The sequence below is a fragment of the Myotis nattereri genome (assembly GCF_964212035.1).
Source record: "Myotis nattereri genome assembly, chromosome: 4".
NCBI lineage: Eukaryota > Metazoa > Chordata > Mammalia > Chiroptera > Vespertilionidae > Myotis > Myotis nattereri.
In genome coordinates this window covers 105,895,263-105,915,420 of record NC_138079.1, presented here as the reverse complement: position 1 = coordinate 105,915,420, position 20,158 = coordinate 105,895,263, and the positions used below count along the sequence as shown (strand labels likewise).

Here is a 20,158-nt window from a genome sequence, read left to right as displayed (position 1 = left end):
GGCATGCAAGAGGAGTTATAGCCTAATGGTGTTAAAGAATACTATATCCTATTCTTTCACAGCTATAGTATTCAAAAATACTATAGCAGATGATTTCAAATTTTAATGAACTTTTCAGGACCTCAATGATTTCACTTACACAAATCCCTATTTTCCCATCAAGTATGGCAGATTCACCTATGCAAATAAATTTGAGCTACCACCAAATTCAAAAGGCCTCAAAAAAACAAACAAAAAACCCCACAAGATCACCTAAACCTCTTTATTACCAGTCTTGGTAGTTTGCTTTACTGGTGAGGTGTAAGGGGAAAGGGATGGGGGTGTGGTCACTGTCTTCAAACACCCACCTATTATTTTACAAGGTCTTGCACAAGCAATATGAAGTAGAGAACAAAGTCCTACTTAAATGTGGATTGTGAGAGAACTCATTAAATTCACTCCAGCACACAAGCTTCAGTGTGCTACTTAAATTCCTACTCGGCTAAATGACAAAAGACTATGTCACAAAGTTTCCTAGCTGCTCAGGGAAATTATAAATTTCAAATCCATAACCATCAAAAGCCTACTGTACACAAACCTAGGTCAGTCTAGTTTAAAAAGCCATGATTCCCCCCTCCCCCACTCCCTTAACTTCCTTGGTATGAAAAAGGAATGAACACTACACACACACACACACACACACACCATCCATAACGCTTAACTTATTCCAGTACTGAGAAAGAAACTGAGCTATTTGCAAAGCAGTCAGTCTTGGGAGCATATTGTCTCAACCTCCATTTCCAACCTGGCCTATTTCAACCTTTTTCAGGTAACAAGGAGTTTCCAGACTCTCAGTGATCGATGACACACTAATATCAAATACAGCCCTGGCTGGTTTGGCTCAGTGGATAGAGTGTCAGCCTTTGGACTGAAGGGTCACAAGTTCGATTCCGGCCAAGGGCATGTACCTTGGTTGTGGGCACATCCCCAGTAGGAGGTGTGCAAGAGGCAGCTGATCGATGTTTCTCTCTCATCGATGTTTCTAACTCTCTATTCCCTCTCCCTTCCTCTCTGTAAAAAATCAATAACATATATTTTTTAAAAAAAAGAATAGACTAAATTTAAAAAAAAAAAAATCAAATACAATGTAAGTATCCAACAGGTTTACCAGTCCACCTGAAGATTCTCCCCTACTTCAGTATCAAGGTAGCTAGGATCATAGAAATATGGCTAGGTCCTGCTCTTCTGCCTCAGAGCCAGCAGCCCACAAAGCAGAAGCAGAGAAGGAACTCTCCCCACTTTCAAACCTGTGTCTGTAGGACTGGGAGTTGAGGGTGAGCAGGGGAGGGGCTGCTCTGCATGGTCCCACTCCCAGGCTCCTCTTTGGATGCCTGAAGTACGACTGGGTCGTTGTCACCACTGCTGCTGGCCGAGGGGTTGGCGTCCGGCTGCAGGGCATGCTGGGAGCTGGCCTCATTCTGGGCCACAGGCCACCGGGACCCGCCTTCCAGGGCCCGGGGCCCACTAGGGCGTCCCAGCCTCCGCTCAGGTCCACTGGCCTCTGGAGCACCTAAAGTAAGGTAGAAAAGAGTAGAAATGGGATTTTTAAAATATTAAAGAATCTTTTAAATAAGCAAAGATAACATTAAAAAGTAAACATTGTTTACAGTCTGCATTTCTTGAGCATCTACTATGTGTCAGATACTTTACTTTGTACTTGATGTTTTCTATACCCTCTTATGTACCTTATGAACCAAGTACTTTTCATTTCATAATTATTCAATTAGTTCCTTCTACATACTAAGGACAAAGCCATGCAGAAAAAATCCTGACCTAAATGGAGCTTACATTCTAATATTTTCTGTATTTTACAAGTTAGAAAAAATCAGGATACAAAGACAACAAATGACTTGCGTAAGGTCACAGTAAGGAAGTGGTTGGAGGACTTAAACTTAGGTAGGCTAATGCCAAAACCATGGAGGACATGCTATTCTCCTTGGCAGAGCCAGGGTGAGCAAACCTTTCTCTATCCACAGTCCCAGGTCTATTGTTGCGATGTTATCAACAACCCAGAAATATTAAGCTATAATTTCTCTCGTTATCTCAAACGTTTCTCTCATTAGCATCAGTATACAAAATGGTATCTGAACCCTTACCTGTGTGAGCTGAGACCACACCCCCTGTGAAAGTCTGTACTTCCACGGTGCCGCCGTACTGAGGGGAATCACAACTGAAACAGAAGAAAACATCAGTGAGGAATCAATCCACATTTACCAACATCCATCCAAGCCTTCTTTACACCAATTTTTGAGGCTAAGTATACCCAAATCAGTGCAAGGCTGAAAAAAAGAGTTACAGTATTAGGAAAAGCTCGAATTTCAGAAAAATCAAAGAAAATCCAGATTCTGACTAGGGGGAAGACAGGGAAGCAAAAAAAAGTTCAAAAAGCCTAAGGGTGAAAGGTTCCTACAACTGACTGGCGGGCAAATAACCAAGAAAAAAACTTGTCACATCTAGAAGCTGGAAAGGTGCGAGGTGCCTGGCAGCTGCTCCCCTTGCAGTGAGAACAGGACGCTGTCACAGGAGAACGCACCCTTCCTCGGGGCCGGGCCCCTGACTCCCGTACCTGCACCAGGAGACACTTCCCGAAACACTAGAGCTACCGCAGGAAACATGAGAGGAACAAGCCTGTGAGCAAGGCCGCCTCGCAAAGAAACATGGCCCGGAAACAGGCGGGCAAATCCACACAAGGCCCGGAAGTGTTTCCCCGTGTTTAAGGAAATCCTCGGCCCCGGTGCTGCCTCTGGCTCGCCCCCTCCTCAACAGCCAGGACCCGAGCTACCTGGAACACAGGCAGCTGGCTAGGACGCCTCACCCCGGCGTCATTACCGCCCCACACCCCTCCCAACAGTCCCACCCGGCATGACCCCTGACCTCTACCCCCAGTGGCCACTAGCCCCGAGGTAGCCCCGCCCCCTCCTGGACGAACACCCCACCCAACATGCGCGAGTGGGGGAGGGGCCCGCGCGTGCGCGGCTGGAGGCGGAGAGAGCCGGCTGCGCGCATCGCCCGGGGGCTCCCGCCAGAACCCAAGCCCACGCACACAAGGGTCGCAGGGCAGGGTAGCCTCGCATCCCTGCCCGTCCGGAAGCCCCACCACCACCAGACCGCGAAAGGCCGAGATAAGGAAGGGTTCGAGCAGCCAGATCCTGGTCCCTGACTGGATATGGTGGGCGCACGCCCCGACGACTCATCCCACGCCCCCCTTCCTCTTCCCGCGCGCCCCTGAGAGGGGCTGGGGTTGGTGGGCGGGCAGGAGCACACCTGGGTCCGTCCTCTCAGGGCTCGCTCGCTCGCTCAGGCACGCGTGCGCAGACGGGCGGGAAGGGAGAGGAGACGCGCCCAGGCCCAGTGCCGGCCGGCCTGGCCCCCCTCAGCCTGTCTCTCTATGGGCGCGCGCCGACAGCCTCGCGTACCGGCCCCGGGGCCCCGGCCGAAGGTGCGCGCGCAGCACCCCGGGAAGGAGGGAGGGAAGGCGGTGGCGGAAAGATGCGCGCGCAGTCACCCGTCAGGGGAGGGGGAACTATGGAGCGTCCGCCATCTTGTCTCCCTCTCCTTACCTGCGTCCTCGGGGGCGTACGCACCACCCCCCTCCCGCAGAAGAGGAGGGGGGAGGACCCCCTCTTGGCCGCCGCCTTCGCGGCCTTTAAATTCCCCGGGGGCCTGCGGCTACTGCCACCGCCTTGCTTCCACTGCCTCCTCTCACACCACAAAGATGCGGGCGGTGGGTGGGAAAAATGAGACGGTAGCCCCAGCGAACCGCCGCCGCCGCCGCCGTTTCCGAGGCCTCACCAAAATGGCCGCTGCCGTCTCGGCCGCCACCACCTGCACCAGCACCACTACAGCTATCGCTACCGCCGGCGCGGCCCGTCCTCTCGCGAGAGACGGTAACTGGAGGTTGGAAATGCGGAGAGGCTCGCGTGCTAGCGTAGGGCGCTGTCCGAGGCGCAAAGCAGTCTGGGAGGTGTAGTTGGCCCGGAGGCTCCGCGCTTGACCCGCGGCGGAATGTCTTTACCCTGCCTCACTGAAGCTGCCCCTGAGCTGCATTGCGGCTGCCAAGTCGAACCAGTTCCCCCCTTTTGGTAGATTACCCAGAAAGCTGAAGCAATTTGTCAGGAACTTTCAACAAGTTAGCGGTGGAGCGGGGCCTCCGGATTCCCACTGCCATCCACTCGACATAGATAGGGCTGCTTCCTTTTAGAGAAGGGTGAGATAGCTCCCAAACACCTGTGCCATCTGTTGGCCAACTTCCAGGTTAAGAACCCCTTTGAAAATCGATACCCTAACCCCAGGATAGAATAAGAATAGCAGTTAATGTCTACTAAGGCCACTTTATACATTTAATCTCAACAATACACCCATTTTACAAATGAATTGAGGCTTATAAACTAGTGACGGAGCCCAAAGCCAAGATTCATAGCCAAGCAGTCTAAGTCACAAGGATGCTCACACTCACAAATTGCACCACCTGCCTGGCTGGTGTGGTTCAGTGGTTGAGCGTCAATCAACCTATGAACTAGGAGGTCACCTTTCCAGGTTACATACCCAGGTTGTGGGCTCCATCCCCAGTAGGGGACATGTAGGAGGCAGCTGATCGATGATTTTCTCACATCATTGATGTTATCTCCCTCTTCCTCTCTCTGAAATCAATAAATATACATGTTTGATTGCACCACCTAAAGTCCACCCTAGGAGTCAGGCTAGGAAGCCCTGATAAAGCTCTCATCTCCTCTTCATCTACTTAGGTTAGCTCTTCCCTATTCAAATGTTGATCATTCTCTCTCTGTGTGTCGTTGACTAGAAGTCCTATTTTACTTACAACAAAAACCTCAAAGGGCCAGGAAGTAGTGTAAATAAGGTGAAGAGAAGCAAAGGAGGAATGTGAAGAACAGGAGACCATATACTCCGTCTTAAAGAACAGCCACCGTTAAAACCACTACTCCAGTGATCCTATAGGAATGTGGGGCAATATACATGTGCTGGTCCGATTCAGCCCACAGGTTTCTAGTTTGCCACTTCAGGCCTCTCCTTGGGTCTCAAGGCACATAGAAGCACCTAGGAGTAATTGTTTGATTGAATAAATGGTGGAATGCCCAACCATTTAGACCCAGTTCAAAGTCTTTTTTCAGGCCAGACTCATATATTTATGAGATCTCATCATAGAACCCCACTGAACTTCCAAGAGATTTCACATCATTTGGCCTTCCCATATACCTTTTCATCCTTTAAACCAGCAGACGCCAACCAGTGGTCCATGGACCACTGGTGGTCTGTGAGGTCCGAAAGGTTGGCGACTGCTGCTTTAAACTATTCCTTCTTAGAATTTAGCTCAAGGACCACAACCCCCAGGTGATCTCTCTTGACCACCCCCAGGCTGGTATAACACCATTCTGACTCCCATAGCTTCCTAGGCTTCTTAAGGCACTGATTGCATTGTATGTGGATTCATGGTCTGTCTACACCACTCCAAAAGGTATTATTAACCCTTTAAGTATAGAGACATAGTTAATACATGCAAATTCATGATTCCAGTCTCAGAAAGATTCAGGAAATTAATATGAGCTACTTGCATTATAATACTTTAAAAAATACATGGTATACATACAAGACCCTAGAGACTCCATCAAAAAGCTACTAGACTTAATACATGAATTTGGCAATGTTAGCAGGATACAAAATTAACCACAAGAAATCTGAGGCATTTATATACACCAATAGTGAACTTTCAGAAAGAGAGATTATAAAAACAATCCCATTTACCATCACACCAAAAAAATTAAGCTACCTAGGAATAAACTTAACTAAAGAGGTAAAAGACCTCTACTCAGAAAACTACAGGACGTTGAAAAAAGAGGTAGAAGAAGACATAAACAGATGGAAGAACAAACTGTGTTCATGGATTGGTAGAATCAACATCATTAAAATGTCCATACTACCCAAAGCAATCTATAAATTCAACGCACTTCCCATTAAAATACCAACGGCATACTTCACAGATCTAGAACGAACTCTCCAAAAAGTCATCTGGAATAAAAAAAGACCCCGAATAGCTGCAGCAACCCTGAGAAAGAACAAAGTAGGTGGGATCTCAATACCAGATATCAGGATGTATTACAAAGCCACTGTTGTCAAAACTGCCTGGTACTGGCACAAGAACAGGCATATAGATCAATGGAATAGAATAGAGAGCCCAGAAATCGGCCCGAACCACTATGCTCAATTAATATTTGACAAAGGAGGCAAGAACATACAATGGAGCCAAGACAGTCTCTTCAATAAATGGTGTTGGGAAAACTGCACAGATATATGCAAGAAAATGAAACTAGACCACCAACTTACACCATTCACAAAAATAAACTCAAAATGGATAAAGGACTTAAATGTACGACAGGAAACCATAAACATTCTAGAAGAATCCAAAGGCAACAAAATCTCAGACATATGCCGAAGCAATTTCTTCACTGATACAGCTCCTAGGGCACTTGAAACTAAAGAGAAAATGAACAAATGGGACTACATCAAAATAAAAAGCTTCTGCACAGCAAAAGAAACCATCAACAGAACGAGAAAACCCACAGCGTGGGAAAACATATTTGCCAATGTCATATCTGATAAGGGCCTAATCTCCAAAATTTATAGGGAACTCATACAACTCATCCAATCAAAAAATGGGCAAAGGACCTAAATAGACACCTTTCAAAAGAGGACATTCAGAAAGCCAAGAGACATATGAAAACATGCTCAAAGTCACTAATCATCCGAGAGATGCAAATCAAAACAACAATGAGGTACCATCTCACACCTGTCAGACAGACTATCATCAACAAGTCAACAAACGACAAGTGCTGGAGAGGATGTGGAGAAAAAGGAACACTCGTGCACTGCTGGTGGGAATGCAGACTGGTGCAGCCACTATGGAAGACAGTATGGAGTTCCCTCAAAAAACTAAAAATGGAACTCCCATTTGACCCTGTGATCCCACTTCTAAGAATATATCCCAAGAAAGCAGAAACACCAATCAGAAAGGATATATGCACCCCTATGTTCATAGCAGCACAATTCACCATAGCTAAGATCTGGAAACAGCCTAAGTGCCCATCAGTAGATGAATGGATTATAAAACTGTGGTACATCTACACGATGAAATATTATGCTGCTGTAAAAAAGAAGGAACTCTTACCATTTGCAACGGCATGGATGGAACTGGAGAGCATTATGCTAAGTGAAATAAGCCAGTCAATGAAGGAAAAATACCACATGATCTCACTCATTCATGGATAATAGAGACCATTATAAACTTTTGAACAATAATAGATACAGAGGCAGAGCTGCCTCAAACAGATTGTCAAACTGCAGCAGGAAGGCTGGGAGGGTTGGGGGGCAGGAGGGTGGGGGGTAAGAGATCAACCGAAGGACTTGTATGCATGCACATAAGCATAACCAATGGACATAAGACACTGGGGGGTAGGGGAGGCCAGGGGATTGTCAAGGGTGGGGGAAAAAAAAGAACACATATGTAATATCCTTTGTAATACTTTAAGCAATAAAAAAGAATAATAATTAAAAAATTAAATGTTTTACTTCATCAGTAATCAATAAAATATAAAGTAATTTTCACTCTAAAAAAAATAAAATAAAATAATAAAAAATACATGGTCTCAAACTCAAAGCCAAACCTCCTATTTCCATGACTATTACCCTGGACCAGTTACCATCACCTCTTGCTTGGATTACTCCTAACCGGGCTTCCACTTCCACTCCTATTCCCCTTCACTCCATTATTCATATAGCAAGCAGAGTGTCTTTTTCATGTAAATCAGACAATGTTGCTCTCAAACTTAAGACCTCCAAATGGCATCTTAGTCCACTTAAATCATCACAGAACAGACATGATGAGCTGAAGAAGCCAAGCATCCTGTATAATAAAAGCCTAATATGCAAATTGTCTCCTCAGGCAGTGGTTCCACTGACCCGGAGACTGGGAGTTCAACTGCTTGCTATGATGTTCACTGACCACCTGGGGGCGGGGGTGATGGGGACAGAGGTGTGGGGAGAATGCCCAGTGTCCAGGGAGCTCTCTCTCACTCTGCCTGCTACCCTCCTGTGCCAGGGAAGCCCCGTGCTCAGGTCCCAGTGTGGCCTCTTCAGGGTGAGCCAAGCTGCAGCCGCTGGGACCGCAGGGGCCAGTTGTGCTCTCTGTGGGTTCGCACAGGAGCCAGTCTGCGAGGCCGGCCAGGAGAGAGTGCGCTGCCCACCTGGCTTTTGTGTGGCACCCCTGGGTGGCCCAGAGGCCCACACTGTGCCCTGACCCATGGCATCTGGCTGGTGACTCAGGCGGAGAGGGGCGTATGGGGCCCCAGGTGCTGCCCAGAGCCCAGAGGTCAAGAGGTCAGCTGGGACCTGCTCTTCCATGCCAGATGCTCATGCTTCAATCACCGGCCAGGCCTAGGGACCACACCCATGCACAAATTTCATGCACCGGGCCTCTAATAAGACTGTATACATATGATTCCATTTCTTTAAAGTTCCAGAGCAGGCAAAATTAATTGATGGTGGCAAAATCATAGCAATAACTTTGGGGGAGAGGGATTTTACTGAGAGGAGGTACAAGGAGGATACTAAAAATGAATTTGGTAAACTATGGCCTGAAGGGCAAGTCCTGCCCACTAAATGTTTTTATACAGCCCATAAACTAAGAATGCTTTTTACATTTTCAAGTGGTTGAGGAAAAATCACAATGAGACCAGTATTTTGTGACACATGAAAATTCTATATGATTAAAATTTCAGTGTTCACTAAAGGTTTATTGAAAAAGCTGTGTGCATCCACTTACATAGCATCTATGGCTTCTTTCCGGCTGCAATAGCAGAGCTGAGTAGTTGCAACTGAAACCATAGGCCCACAAAGTCTAAACTATTTTCTTTCTGACACTTTACAAAAAAAGTTTCCTGACCTCTGTTCTATGTCTTGATCTGAATGAGGTTATATCCAAGGGTGTGTACAGATGTAAACATTCTCTGAGCTGTGCACTTAAAATTTATGTACCTCGCAGCATGTATTTTATACTTAAAATTTAAAACTAACTTTATAAAAAAATAAATAAAAATAACTCTATAGGCATTGACACCTGCCTGGTTTTTTGTTTTGTTTTTTAACTTCATTTACCCATTGCTCACTATACTATAGCCACCATGCTCTTCTCTAAACCATCCATGGAGTTCATTTCTGCTGCTCCCAACGCCCTCATCTTTGTTGTCTGAATTTTTTTCTCATGGCTATTTCTCCCTTTTCATGAAGGTCATAGTTCACACATTGCCTCCTCTGAGAAGTTTCCTGGTATTTAGTATCCTTTCCACTGCCAGTCACTCTATCACATGTTTTCCTCACTTATCTGAAATTATTGATTTATTTATATGCTTGTTTATTGTATATCTCCCTACCCAAGATAAACTCTCTGAGAGCAGGGACATTATTACAGAGTTTGAAGTACTCTCTAGATAACGAATAAATTAATGAAAAACATTTCAAACAACCTGGTGAGAAAGAGATTGTTGGTTCACATTTACAAATGAAATTTTGGTTGGATGAAAAATGAATGATAAAGACTCAATATCATCAAGAGTTCAGTTTTTCTTCCAAACTTGATCCATAGATTTAATGCAATCCCAATCAAAATCTCAGTAAGTTGTTCTGTGGATGTCAATGGACTAATTCCAAAGTTTATATGGAGGGGCAAAAGACCCAGAACAGCCAACACAATATTGAAGGAGAACAAAATTGAAAAACTGCCATAATCTGACACCAAGACTATAAAGCTGCAGTAATCAAGACAGTGTGATTTTGGTGAAAGACTAGACAAATAGATCAGTGGAACTGAATAAAGAGCCTATAAGTTGACCCACAAATATAGTCAACTGCTCTTTGACAAAGGAACAAAAAGTAACACAATGGAGCAAAGATAGTCTTTATAACGAATGATGCTGGAACAACTGGACATTGACAAAAATATTAATCTCAACATAGACCTTACACCCTTCACAAAAATTAACTCAATATAGAACACAGACCTAGATGTGAAGCACAAAACTATAAAACGTCCATAAGATAACAGGATAAAATAGAAGGTAGGCAGCTGGCTGGCATGGATCAGTGGTTGAGTGTCAACCTATGAACCAGGATGTCATGGTTCGATTCCCAGTCAGAGCATATGCTGGGGGGTTGCAGGCTTGATCCCCGGTGTGGGGCGTGCGGGAAGTGGCCAATCAATGATTCTCTCTCATCATTGATGTTTCTATCTCTCCCTCTCCCTTCTCTGAAATCAATAAAAATATACTTTTAAAGATTAAAAAAATAGAAGGTAAGAGGAAAATAGGAGAAAAACCTAGATGACCTTGGATGTGACAATGATGACTTTTTGATACAACACCAAAGGCATGATCCCTGAAAGAAATAATTGACAATATGAACTTCACTAAATTTAAAACTTCTGCTCTGTGAAAGACAATGTCAAGCAATAAGACAGCCACAGACTTGGAGAAAATATTTGCAAAAGATACATCTGATAAAGGACTTATCCAAAATATACAAAGAACTCTTAAAACTCTACAATAAGAAAACAAGCAAGCTGATTAAAAATTGGCCAAAGACCTTAACAGACAACTCATCAGACATACAGATGTCAAATATGCATATAAAAAGATACTCCAAAAAAAAAAAGAGAAAAAACCAAAAAGGTGCACTATATCATGTTATCAGGAAAATGCACATTAAAATAACAATAAGATACCACTACTTATCTATTTGAATGGCCAAAATCTGGAATACTGATAGTACCAAACACTGAAGATGTGAAACAATACGAACTCTCATTTATAGCTGGTGGGAAAGCAAAATACTGCAGCCACTTTGAAGACAGTTTGGTAGTTTCTTATAAGAGTAAGCATACCCTCAGTACAGGAAGGAGCAATTACACTCTTTGTAACTCAAAACGGAGTTGAAAACCTATGCCCATCCAAAAACTACACACAGGTGTTTATAGGGATTTTATTCATGACTAGTGGCCCGGTGCACAGATTCATACATATTGAAAGGAAATTAATTAGAAGAAATATTTTAATATCGCTATTTTCCCTTTATAATAGAAGTGTCAACCAAATTCACGATTGACAATGATAGATGGAAACACATGTGTGCCACTGGCACCAGCGAGAGCTTTATATGTATCACACATGCGCATGTCAACTTAGCCTTTTATATAAAGAGAATAAACTTGCTTAATTAGACCTGCTTTCTAATTTAGCTAAACTTTTTCCAGCCCAGTGAAGCACCCCAACTTCTCTTTCAGGTAATTGTCAGCAACACAGCAGTAAATATCAACACGAAGCAGATTATTATTGTAGATCATGCAGGGAGAACAAAGGGTAAAATATTTAACTGCAGCAGTGTTTGACTATATTCTGTGCAGTGAAAAAACCTGAAGTCATTTTCAAGGTCCACCATTTCTTACTTCTTTTCAGTCGGGCCAAGTTTCTAAACTTTCTAAATCTCTGTTTTCCAGCTAATGAAAAGAAAATAGAATTCTACCGAGTCTCCTATTTACCTACTCCAGAACTTCTGTGAGGATCAAATGAGATGAGGCATGGGAAAATGCTTCAGACATTTGGTTAAAGCGTAAAATGTTTGCACTTGGCTATAAAGCAAGTCATGTTCCTGGGCTGAAGAAACTGCAAGGAGGCTAGTTGTTGCTAGGGAGAGGAAGCCAGGTGTTGCTATGTGACATCATTACCCAGCGCCCACAGTGTCCGTTTCTGGGCTGGGCTGGGCTGTGGGCCACATTTTGTGCCATGGGGTCTTGGTAGTGTAGGTTGCTATTTGGTGGGCTGTTGCTCCAGGGTGGTGGTCAGGCCAAGTGTTGCTTTGTGGGCACCAGGTAATTTATTTCTTTGTAAATGGCCAGTGTGTCTCATGGCAGCTCCTGCACTGAGCGTCGGCCGCCTGGTGATCAGTGCATGTCATAGTGACCGGTCAGAGGGACACTTAGCATATTAGCCTTTTATATATAGACTAGAGGCCTGGTGCACAAAAATTTGTGCTCTGGGGGGAGGGTAGGGTGTCCCTCAGCCCCACTTGTGCCCTCTCACAGTCTGGGACCCCTCGGGAAGATAACGACCTGCTGGCTTAGGCCCACTCCCGGGTGGCAGAGGGCAGGCCCAATCCCTAGGTGCCTGCCCCGCAGCTCCTCATTGGGCTCAGAGCAGGGTCGATTGGGGAGTTGGGGCGCCACCCCCTGTCATGCACAGAGCAGGGTGGATCAAGAGGTTGCGATGCCACCCTCAGTCACGCTCAGGGTAGGGCCGATTGGGGGGTGGGGGCGCCGCCCCTTGTCACACTCGAGGCAGGGTCGATGGGGAGGTTGCGGCACCACCCCCTGTCACGCACAGAGCAGGGCAGATCAGGGGGTTGTGGTGCCACCACTGTCACATACAGAGCCGGCCGATCAGGGGGTTGGGGAGCTCCCCCCTGTCACGCACAGAGCAGGGCCCATCAGGGGGTTGGGGAGCTCCCCCCTGTCACACACACAGCAGGGCCCATCAGGGGGTTGGGGAGCTCCCCCCTGTCACACACAGAGCAGGGCCGATCAGGAGGTTGCTATGCCACCCTCAGTCCTGCTCAGGGTAGGGGGTTGGGGCACTGCCTCCTGTCACACTCAAGGCAGGGTCGATGGGGAGGTTGCAGCTCCACCCTGTCACACACAGAACAGGGCCGATCAGGGGGTTGGGGAGCTCCCCCTATCAGGCACAGAGCAAGGCTGATCAGGGGGTTGGGGCGCCTTCCCTTGTCAAGAACAGAGCAGTGCGAATAGGGAGGTTGTGGCCCCGCCCCCTGTCACACACAGAGCCGCAGGGCAATCAGGGGGTTTGGGTGCTGCCCCCTGTCACGCTGCTCCATGGGCCAGGAGGCCTCGTGGCTCCGCTGATCCCAGTGTTAGGAGGCCTCGCTGCTCCGCTGATCCTGGTGCTGGGAGGCCTCACTGCTCTGCTGATCCCGGTGCTGGGTGTCATATTACCCTTTTACTATATAGGATAGAGGCCTGGTGTATGGGTGGGGACCGGCTGGTTTGCCCTGAAGGGTGTCTTGGATCAGGGTGGGGGTCCCCACTGGGGTGCCTGGCCAGCCTGGATGAGGGGATGATGGCTGTTTGCAGCTGGTCGCACCCCCTTCAGGGTGGGGTCCCCACTGGGGTGCCTGGCCAGTCTGGGTGAGGAGCTGAGGGCCGTTTTCAGGCTGGTGGGTGACTGAAGCTCCCAACCTCTCCTTTTTTCCTTTTTTTTTTATTTTTTTATTCTGGGATTTATTTACCTTCATTGGCTGTCACTGGAGCTGAGAGCCGGCTTTAGCTGTGAGACCTTGGCTGCTGAAAGCAGGTTTCTGGGCTTTGTTTACTTTCTGTATTTGAAACTTTGTTGAGACTCCAGCTCTGAGATCCCAGCTGGCTGAAAGCAGGTTTCTGGGGTTTTGTTTAGTTTCTATATTTGTAACAATGTTTCTTAGAGAGCAGCTCAGAGCCCAGCAGTGGCAGGCGGGGAACCTTGGCTTCCTCCGTCACTGGAGCAAGCAAGCCTCCTGTTCGCATCAGTTGCCTGGCTGCCGGCCTCCGTCTTGGTTGGCAGTTAATTTGCATATCGCCCTGATTAGCCAATGGGAAGGGTAGCGAAGTTAAAGCTAATTACCATGTTTCTCTTTTATTAGATAGGATTGCCAAAACCTGGAAGCAACCAAGATGTCCTTCAGTATATGAATAGATAAATAAGCTGTGGCATATATCTGATAAGGGGTTAATATCCAAAATACATAAATAACATATACAACACAATAGCAAAAAAACAAATAACCCAATTTAAAAATGGGCAAAGGATCTGACTAGACACTTTTTTCAAAGAAGATAAATGAACGGCTAAAATGAAAAGATGCTCAACAACATTAGTCCTTAGGAAAATGCAAATTAAAACCAGAATGAGATATCACCTCACATCTGTTAAATGGCCATTATAAAAACAACAAGATACTATATAGAGAGAACCTTGAAGATTCCACACAAAAAAACTTTTAAAATAAATGAATTCAGTATAGTAGCAGAATACAAAATTAATATTCAGAAATCTGTTGCATTCTTTACACTAATAATGAACTATCAGAAAGAGAAATTAAGAAAACAATATCATTTACAATTGCATGAAAAAAGAATAAAATACTTAGGAATAAATTTAACCAAGGAGGTAAAGACCTGTAGTAAGAAAACTATGACACTGAAGAAAAAAAATGGGTGTTTGCAGCTGCCGTCACTCTCAAACGCCTGTGCCGCCTCCAGCTTGCCAAGCTCCAGCCATAGGAGAAGGGGGGCTAAGTAAAGAGGTCACTATACCATGGCTCGTACAAAGCCAACTGCCTGCAAATCGACTCGTTGTAAAGCAACAAGGAAGCCACTGGCTACCAAAGCCGCTTGAAAGAGTGCGCCCTCTACTGGAGGGGTGAAAAAAACTCATCGTTACAGGCCTGGTACCGTGGCACTTCATGACATTAGACTTTATCAGAAGTTCACTGAACTGATTTGCAAACTTCCCTTCCAGCGTCTGGTGTGAGAAATTGCTCTGGAGTTCAAAACAGATCTGCGCTTCCAAAATGCAGCTGTTGGTGCTTTGCAGGAGGCAAGGGAGGTCCACCTGGTTGGCCTTTTTGAAGACACCAACCTGTGTGCTCTCCACGCCAAACGTGTAACAATTATGCCAGGAGACATTCAGCCAGCACGCCGCATCCCTGGAGAACGTGCTTAAGAATCCACTAAGATGGAAAACATTTCATTCTTTTAAAAAAATTTCTTCCCGTTATTGGTAGTTCTGAACATTAGGGTGTTTGTTTGTTACCCATGGGGTCAAAAGATAACTAAGTATATTGTTGCAAGTTGAAAATAGGGGACAGAAATCAGGTATTGGCAGTTTTTCCATTTTCATTTGTGTGTGAATTTTTTTTAATATAAATGAGGGGACATAAAGCATTAATGTAAGTCAAATGTTTCAGTAAACAAGTTTCAGCAGTTCAACTTTATAACAATATAAATAAACCTGTGAAATTTTTCTGGACAATGCCAGCATTTGGATTTTTTTTTTAAATATATTTTATTGATTTCTTATAGAGAGGAAGGGAGAGGGATAGAGAGTCAGAGACATCGATGAGAGAGAAGCATCGATCAGCTGCCTCCTGAACACCCCCCACTGGGGATGTGCCCGCAGCCAAGGTACATGCCCTTGACCGGAATCGAACCCGCGACCCTTGAGTCCGCAGGCCGACGTTCCATCCACTGAGCCAAACCGGCCAGGGCTGGATTTTTTTTAAAAACAAGTAAATTTCTGGATGACAGAACTGAACATTCAGCCTAATACCTTTTCTCATTAAAATAACAAAAAATCTAAGAGCAATACAGATAGTTATAAAAGAAATAAAAAACTGCAAAAAATAAAATAAAAAAAACAAGTAAATTTCTTATTGATGGCAATTAAATGGTGTTTGTAGCATTTTTATCAAACAGTACATTCCATCCATTCACTATACTTTTCTAACTTAGTTGTCCTACATGCAATTACATGTTTTTAATGTTGTCTGTCTTCTGTGCTGTTCCTGTAAGTTTGCTATTAAAATATATTAAGCTATTTAAAAAAAAAATTGAAGATAAGATAAATGGAAAGTTATGCTGTGCTCATGAATAGGAAGAATTAACATTATTAAAATGTCTATACTACCCAAAGCAACCTACAGATTCATTACAATTCCAAACTATACTACAAGGTTATTGTAATCAAAACAGCATGGTACTACCTGGCCACTGTTTTTCAATGGTTGAGCATCAACCTATGAGCCAGGAGTTCATGGTTTGATTCCTGGTCAGGGGGTTGTGGATAAATCCCCAGTAAGGAGCATACAGAAGGCAGCTGATCCTATGTTTTTCTCTCATTCTCTCATGGATGTTTCTATCTCTCTATCCCTCTCCTTTCCTCTCTCTAAAAATCAATAAAAAAATATTTTAAAAACAGCATGGTACTAGCATAAAACATCCATAGGTCATGGAACAAAATAGAGAGCCCAGAAAAAAATTCACACCTATATGGTCAATTAATCTCTGACAAAGGAGGCAAGAATATATAATGGGACAAAGACAGTCTCTTCAATAAATGGTGTTGGGAAAATTGGACAGATAATATGCAAAAAAACTAAACTAGACCACTTTCTTACACTATATCCTACATAATACAAGCCAGTATGCTAAGTGCGATCGACTGGTCAGCCATTCAACCATTCAAAGTGTAATATGCTAATGATATGCTAAGGCCGCTCAACCCCTCGCTCTGATGTGCACTGACCACCAGGGGGAAGACGCTCCAACCGGTAAGTTAGCTTGCTGCTGGGGTCCGGCCCATCGGGACTGAGTGAGATAGGCCAGACATGCCCTGGAGCCCTCCCGTGGTCCTTCCCTGGCTGGCCTGTGTCTCTCCCTGTGTCTCTCCCCAGCCCTGCTCATGCACTGGTGGGGTCCCTTGGCCTGGCCTGCACCCTCTCACAATCTGGGACCCCTCAGGGGATGTCGGAGAGCTGGTTTCAGTCCGATCTTACAGGCCAGGCTGAGGGAACCCCACTGGTGCACGAATTTGTGCACTGGGCCTATAGTAGAAGAATAAACTCAAAATGGATTAAATACTTAAAGACTTAAAGACCTGAGTCCTGGCCAGTGGCTCAGTTGGTTAGAGCATTATCCCATACACCAAAAGGTTGTGGGTTTGGTCCCCAGTTGGGGAACGTATGAAAGGCAACCTCCCTCTAAAATATATAATGGGACAAAGACAGTCTCTTCAATAAATGGTGTTGGGAAAATAAAAATTTAGGATTATAGAAAAATAAAAAAATACTTAAAGACCTGAAACCATAGAACTCCCAGAAGAAAATATATGCGGTAAACTCTGTAACATTGCTCTTAACAATATATTTTTTGATTTGTCTCCTCAGGCATGGGTTACAAATGAAAAAATAAATATATGGGACTACATTAAACTAAAAGGGTTTTACACATCAAAGCAAGCCATTAACAAAATGAAAACCTACTGAATGGGAGAACATATTTGCCAATGATACATTGGCTAAGGGGTTAATATCCAAAATATGTAGAAAAACTCTACAATGTAACATAAAAGAACCCCCAATCTGATTTAAAAATGGGGAGAGGACCTGGATAGACCTTTCTCTAAAGAGTATATGCAGATGGCTAACATATATGAAAAGATGCTCATTAATCATCAGAGAAATACAAATTAAAACCACAATGAGGCCCTAGCCAGTTTGGCTCAGTGGATAGAGTGTCAGCCTGTGGATCAAAGGGTCCGGGTTTGATTCTGGTCAAGGGCACTTACTTCGGTTGCAGGCTCCTCCCTGACCTGGTCCCTGGTTAGGGACCGTGCAGGAGGCAACCAATCGGTGTGTTTCTCTCACATCGATGTTTCTCTCTGTCTTTCCCTCTCTGTTCCACTCTCTCTAAAATCAATGGAAAAATATCCTCAGGTGAGGATTAAACAAAACAAAACAAAACAAACACAATAAGCCCTAGCTGGTGCAGCTCAGTGGATAGAGCGTTAGCCTGTACACAGAAGGGCCTCAGGTTTGATTGCTGGTCAATGGCACATACCTGGGTTGCAGGTTTGACCCCAGTGTGGGAGGCAACCAATCGATGTGCCTTTCTCACACGGATGTTTCTCTATCTATCTCTATCTCACCCTCTCCCTTTCTTCCACTCTCTCTAAAAGTCAATGGGGCGGGGGGTGGGGGGGTGGGGGGGGAAGGTCCTCAGGTGAGGATTAACCAAAAAACAAAACAAAACAAAAACCCACAATCCACAATGAGATATGACTTTACACCTGTCAGAATGACTATCGTCAATAAATCAACAAAAAGCAAGTGTTGTCGAGGATGTGGAGTAAAGGGAGTCCTTGTGCACACTTGTTACGGTTGCAAATTGGTGCAGCCACTATGGAAAACAGTATGGAATTTTCCACATTATGACCCAGCAATTCCACTTCTGGGAATTTCCCCAAAGAAATCCAAAACACTAATTTGAAAACATATGCATCCCTATATGTATTGCAGCATTATTTACAATAGCCAAGATATGAGGCAAGCTAACTGTCCATTAGTAGATAAATGGTTAAAGAGACGTGGCACATGCATACAATGGAATATTGTTCAGCCATAAAAAAAAAAAAGAATGACATTTTAGCACTTGTGACAACATGGATGGACCTACAGGCTATTTTGCTGGGTGAATAAGTGAGACAGAGGAAGACAATTACCGCATGATTTCACTTGAATGTGGAATCTAAAGAACAAAAGAAATGAACAAACAGAACAGAAACAAATGCATAGATACAGAGGACAAATTGATGGTTGCCAGGTGGGAGGTCAGGCAGGGGGGTGGGTGAAAAAGGTAAAGGGCGCCCCCTCGTGGCCGCGGCTTCGAGGCCCAGCACGGGGCTGCCCTGCCCGCAACCGCGTCCACCGGCACCGGCGCGAGCGCCCACCGCAGCTCCGCCCAACGCCGGGCCAGAGGCGCCGCCTGGAGGGAAAACCCCGCCGGTGCCGGAGGCGGGCTCGGTCCAGGCCCCGTGGTCCTGGAGGAGGCGAGGCGCTGGGCCGCCGGGGGCAGGTGCGATGGACGACGCGCCAAGTGGCTCCGGCGGTGAGACAGGGGCCACCGCAACACCCACGGGGTCTTCATTGGCAACCGCCGAGGTCGCCGCAAAGTCATCGGACTCCAACAGCCAGTGCGTGTTCTGCCGGATTGTGAGCCAGCAGGAGCCGGGCACCGAACTCCTGTACTGTGAGGATGAAGACCTGGTTTGCTTTAAAGATATCCAACCAGCAGCAACTCATCATTACCTGGTGGTGCCAAAGCGGCACGTTGGGAACTGCGCAGAGCTAAGGAAAGAGCAAATAGGGCTTGTCGAGAGCATGGTTACCGCCGGAAAAACCATTCTTCAAAGGAATAATTTCACTGACTTCAAAAATGCGAGAATGGGTTTCCATGTGCCACCATTCTGCACCATTTCCCACTTGCACCTTCATGTCATAGCGCCAGTCAGTGAGTTTGGCTTCTTATCAAAATTGGTTTATAGACCGAATTCCGATTGGTTCATCACAGCTGACTATTTGATTAAAACACTAAGAAGACGAAAATGACAGCAGTGGAAGATTTTCTTACTCTCGGCTCAACAGAAACGAATATGTTGGTCCCTCTTAAATCAAATTACAATGGTAAGGTTTGTTGGGTTTTATACGAGGCTGTTACTGGGTAGCCTTCAGTCTTCTCTGAATGTGTTTCCTGAGATCTGTAATATAGTTATATGAATACTCTGGCATTGACTTCTTTGTTTTGTTTTTTTAATATATTTTATTGGTTTTTTACAGAGAGGAAGGGAGAGGGATAGAGAATTAGAAACATCGATGAGAGAGAAACATCGATCAGCTGCCTCTCCTGCACACTCCCCACTGGGTATGTGCCCGCAACCAAGGTACATGCCCTTGACCAGAATCGAGCCTGGGACTCTTGAGTCCGCAGGCCGACGCTCTATCCACTGAGCCAAACCGGTTACGGTTTGACTTCTTTGTTTTAATGGTTACTTATCTAAGGTATAAGATTCTATAGATAAAATTTCATTAAAACAAATTCTGTTAATCAAGAAGGGCTCTGTATTTTTTAAAAGTTCAAGTATTTTCATTTCTCATTATTGTCAGTTATAATAGTGATTTATTATGAAGAATAAACAGGTATAGAAAAAAAGAAAAAGGTAAAGGGATTAAGAAGTACAAATTAGTAGTTATAAAAATAGCCATGGGGATATAAAGTATAGCATGGGGAATATAGTCAATAATATTGTAATACTTGTGTCAGGTGGATACTAGATTTATTGGGGTGATCACTTCATAAGTTATATAAGTGTCAAATCACCATGTTGTACATCTAACTAATATTATCTGTCAACTGCAACTGAAAAATTAAAAATATTTTTTAGCCCAATAGGTGTGG

The 20,158-nt window shown here is 44.9% G+C and overlaps 2 protein-coding genes and 1 pseudogene across 3 annotated transcripts in view; 2 read left to right on the top strand and 1 right to left on the bottom strand.

Moving 5' to 3' along the window:
- SRCAP (Snf2 related CREBBP activator protein) overlaps nt 1–1,544 on the bottom strand; it is a 35,831-nt gene extending 34,287 nt beyond the window's left edge. The window contains exon 1 of the mRNA XM_081088998.1: nt 1,287–1,544. Within this exon, the coding sequence (XP_080945124.1) occupies nt 1,287–1,340 (54 nt within the window). The 5' untranslated portion in view covers nt 1,341–1,544. The remainder of the gene's footprint in view (nt 1–1,286) is intronic.
- Nucleotides 1,545–14,462: 12,918 nt separating this feature from the next.
- LOC308517995 (histone H3.3A-like) lies at nt 14,463–14,870 on the top strand (annotated as a pseudogene). The gene has a single exon. The product of its transcript is annotated as a histone H3.3A-like (transcript).
- A 3,913-nt stretch (nt 14,871–18,783) lies between these two features.
- Nucleotides 18,784–19,311, top strand: LOC308518302 (adenosine 5'-monophosphoramidase HINT3-like; the record flags this gene model as incomplete). Its single annotated transcript, XM_081089953.1, has 1 exon — nt 18,784–19,311. The coding sequence occupies one exon, from the start codon at nt 18,784–18,786 to the stop codon at nt 19,309–19,311; it is 528 nt and encodes a 175-aa protein (XP_080946079.1).
- Nucleotides 19,312–20,158: the final 847 nt, after the last annotated feature.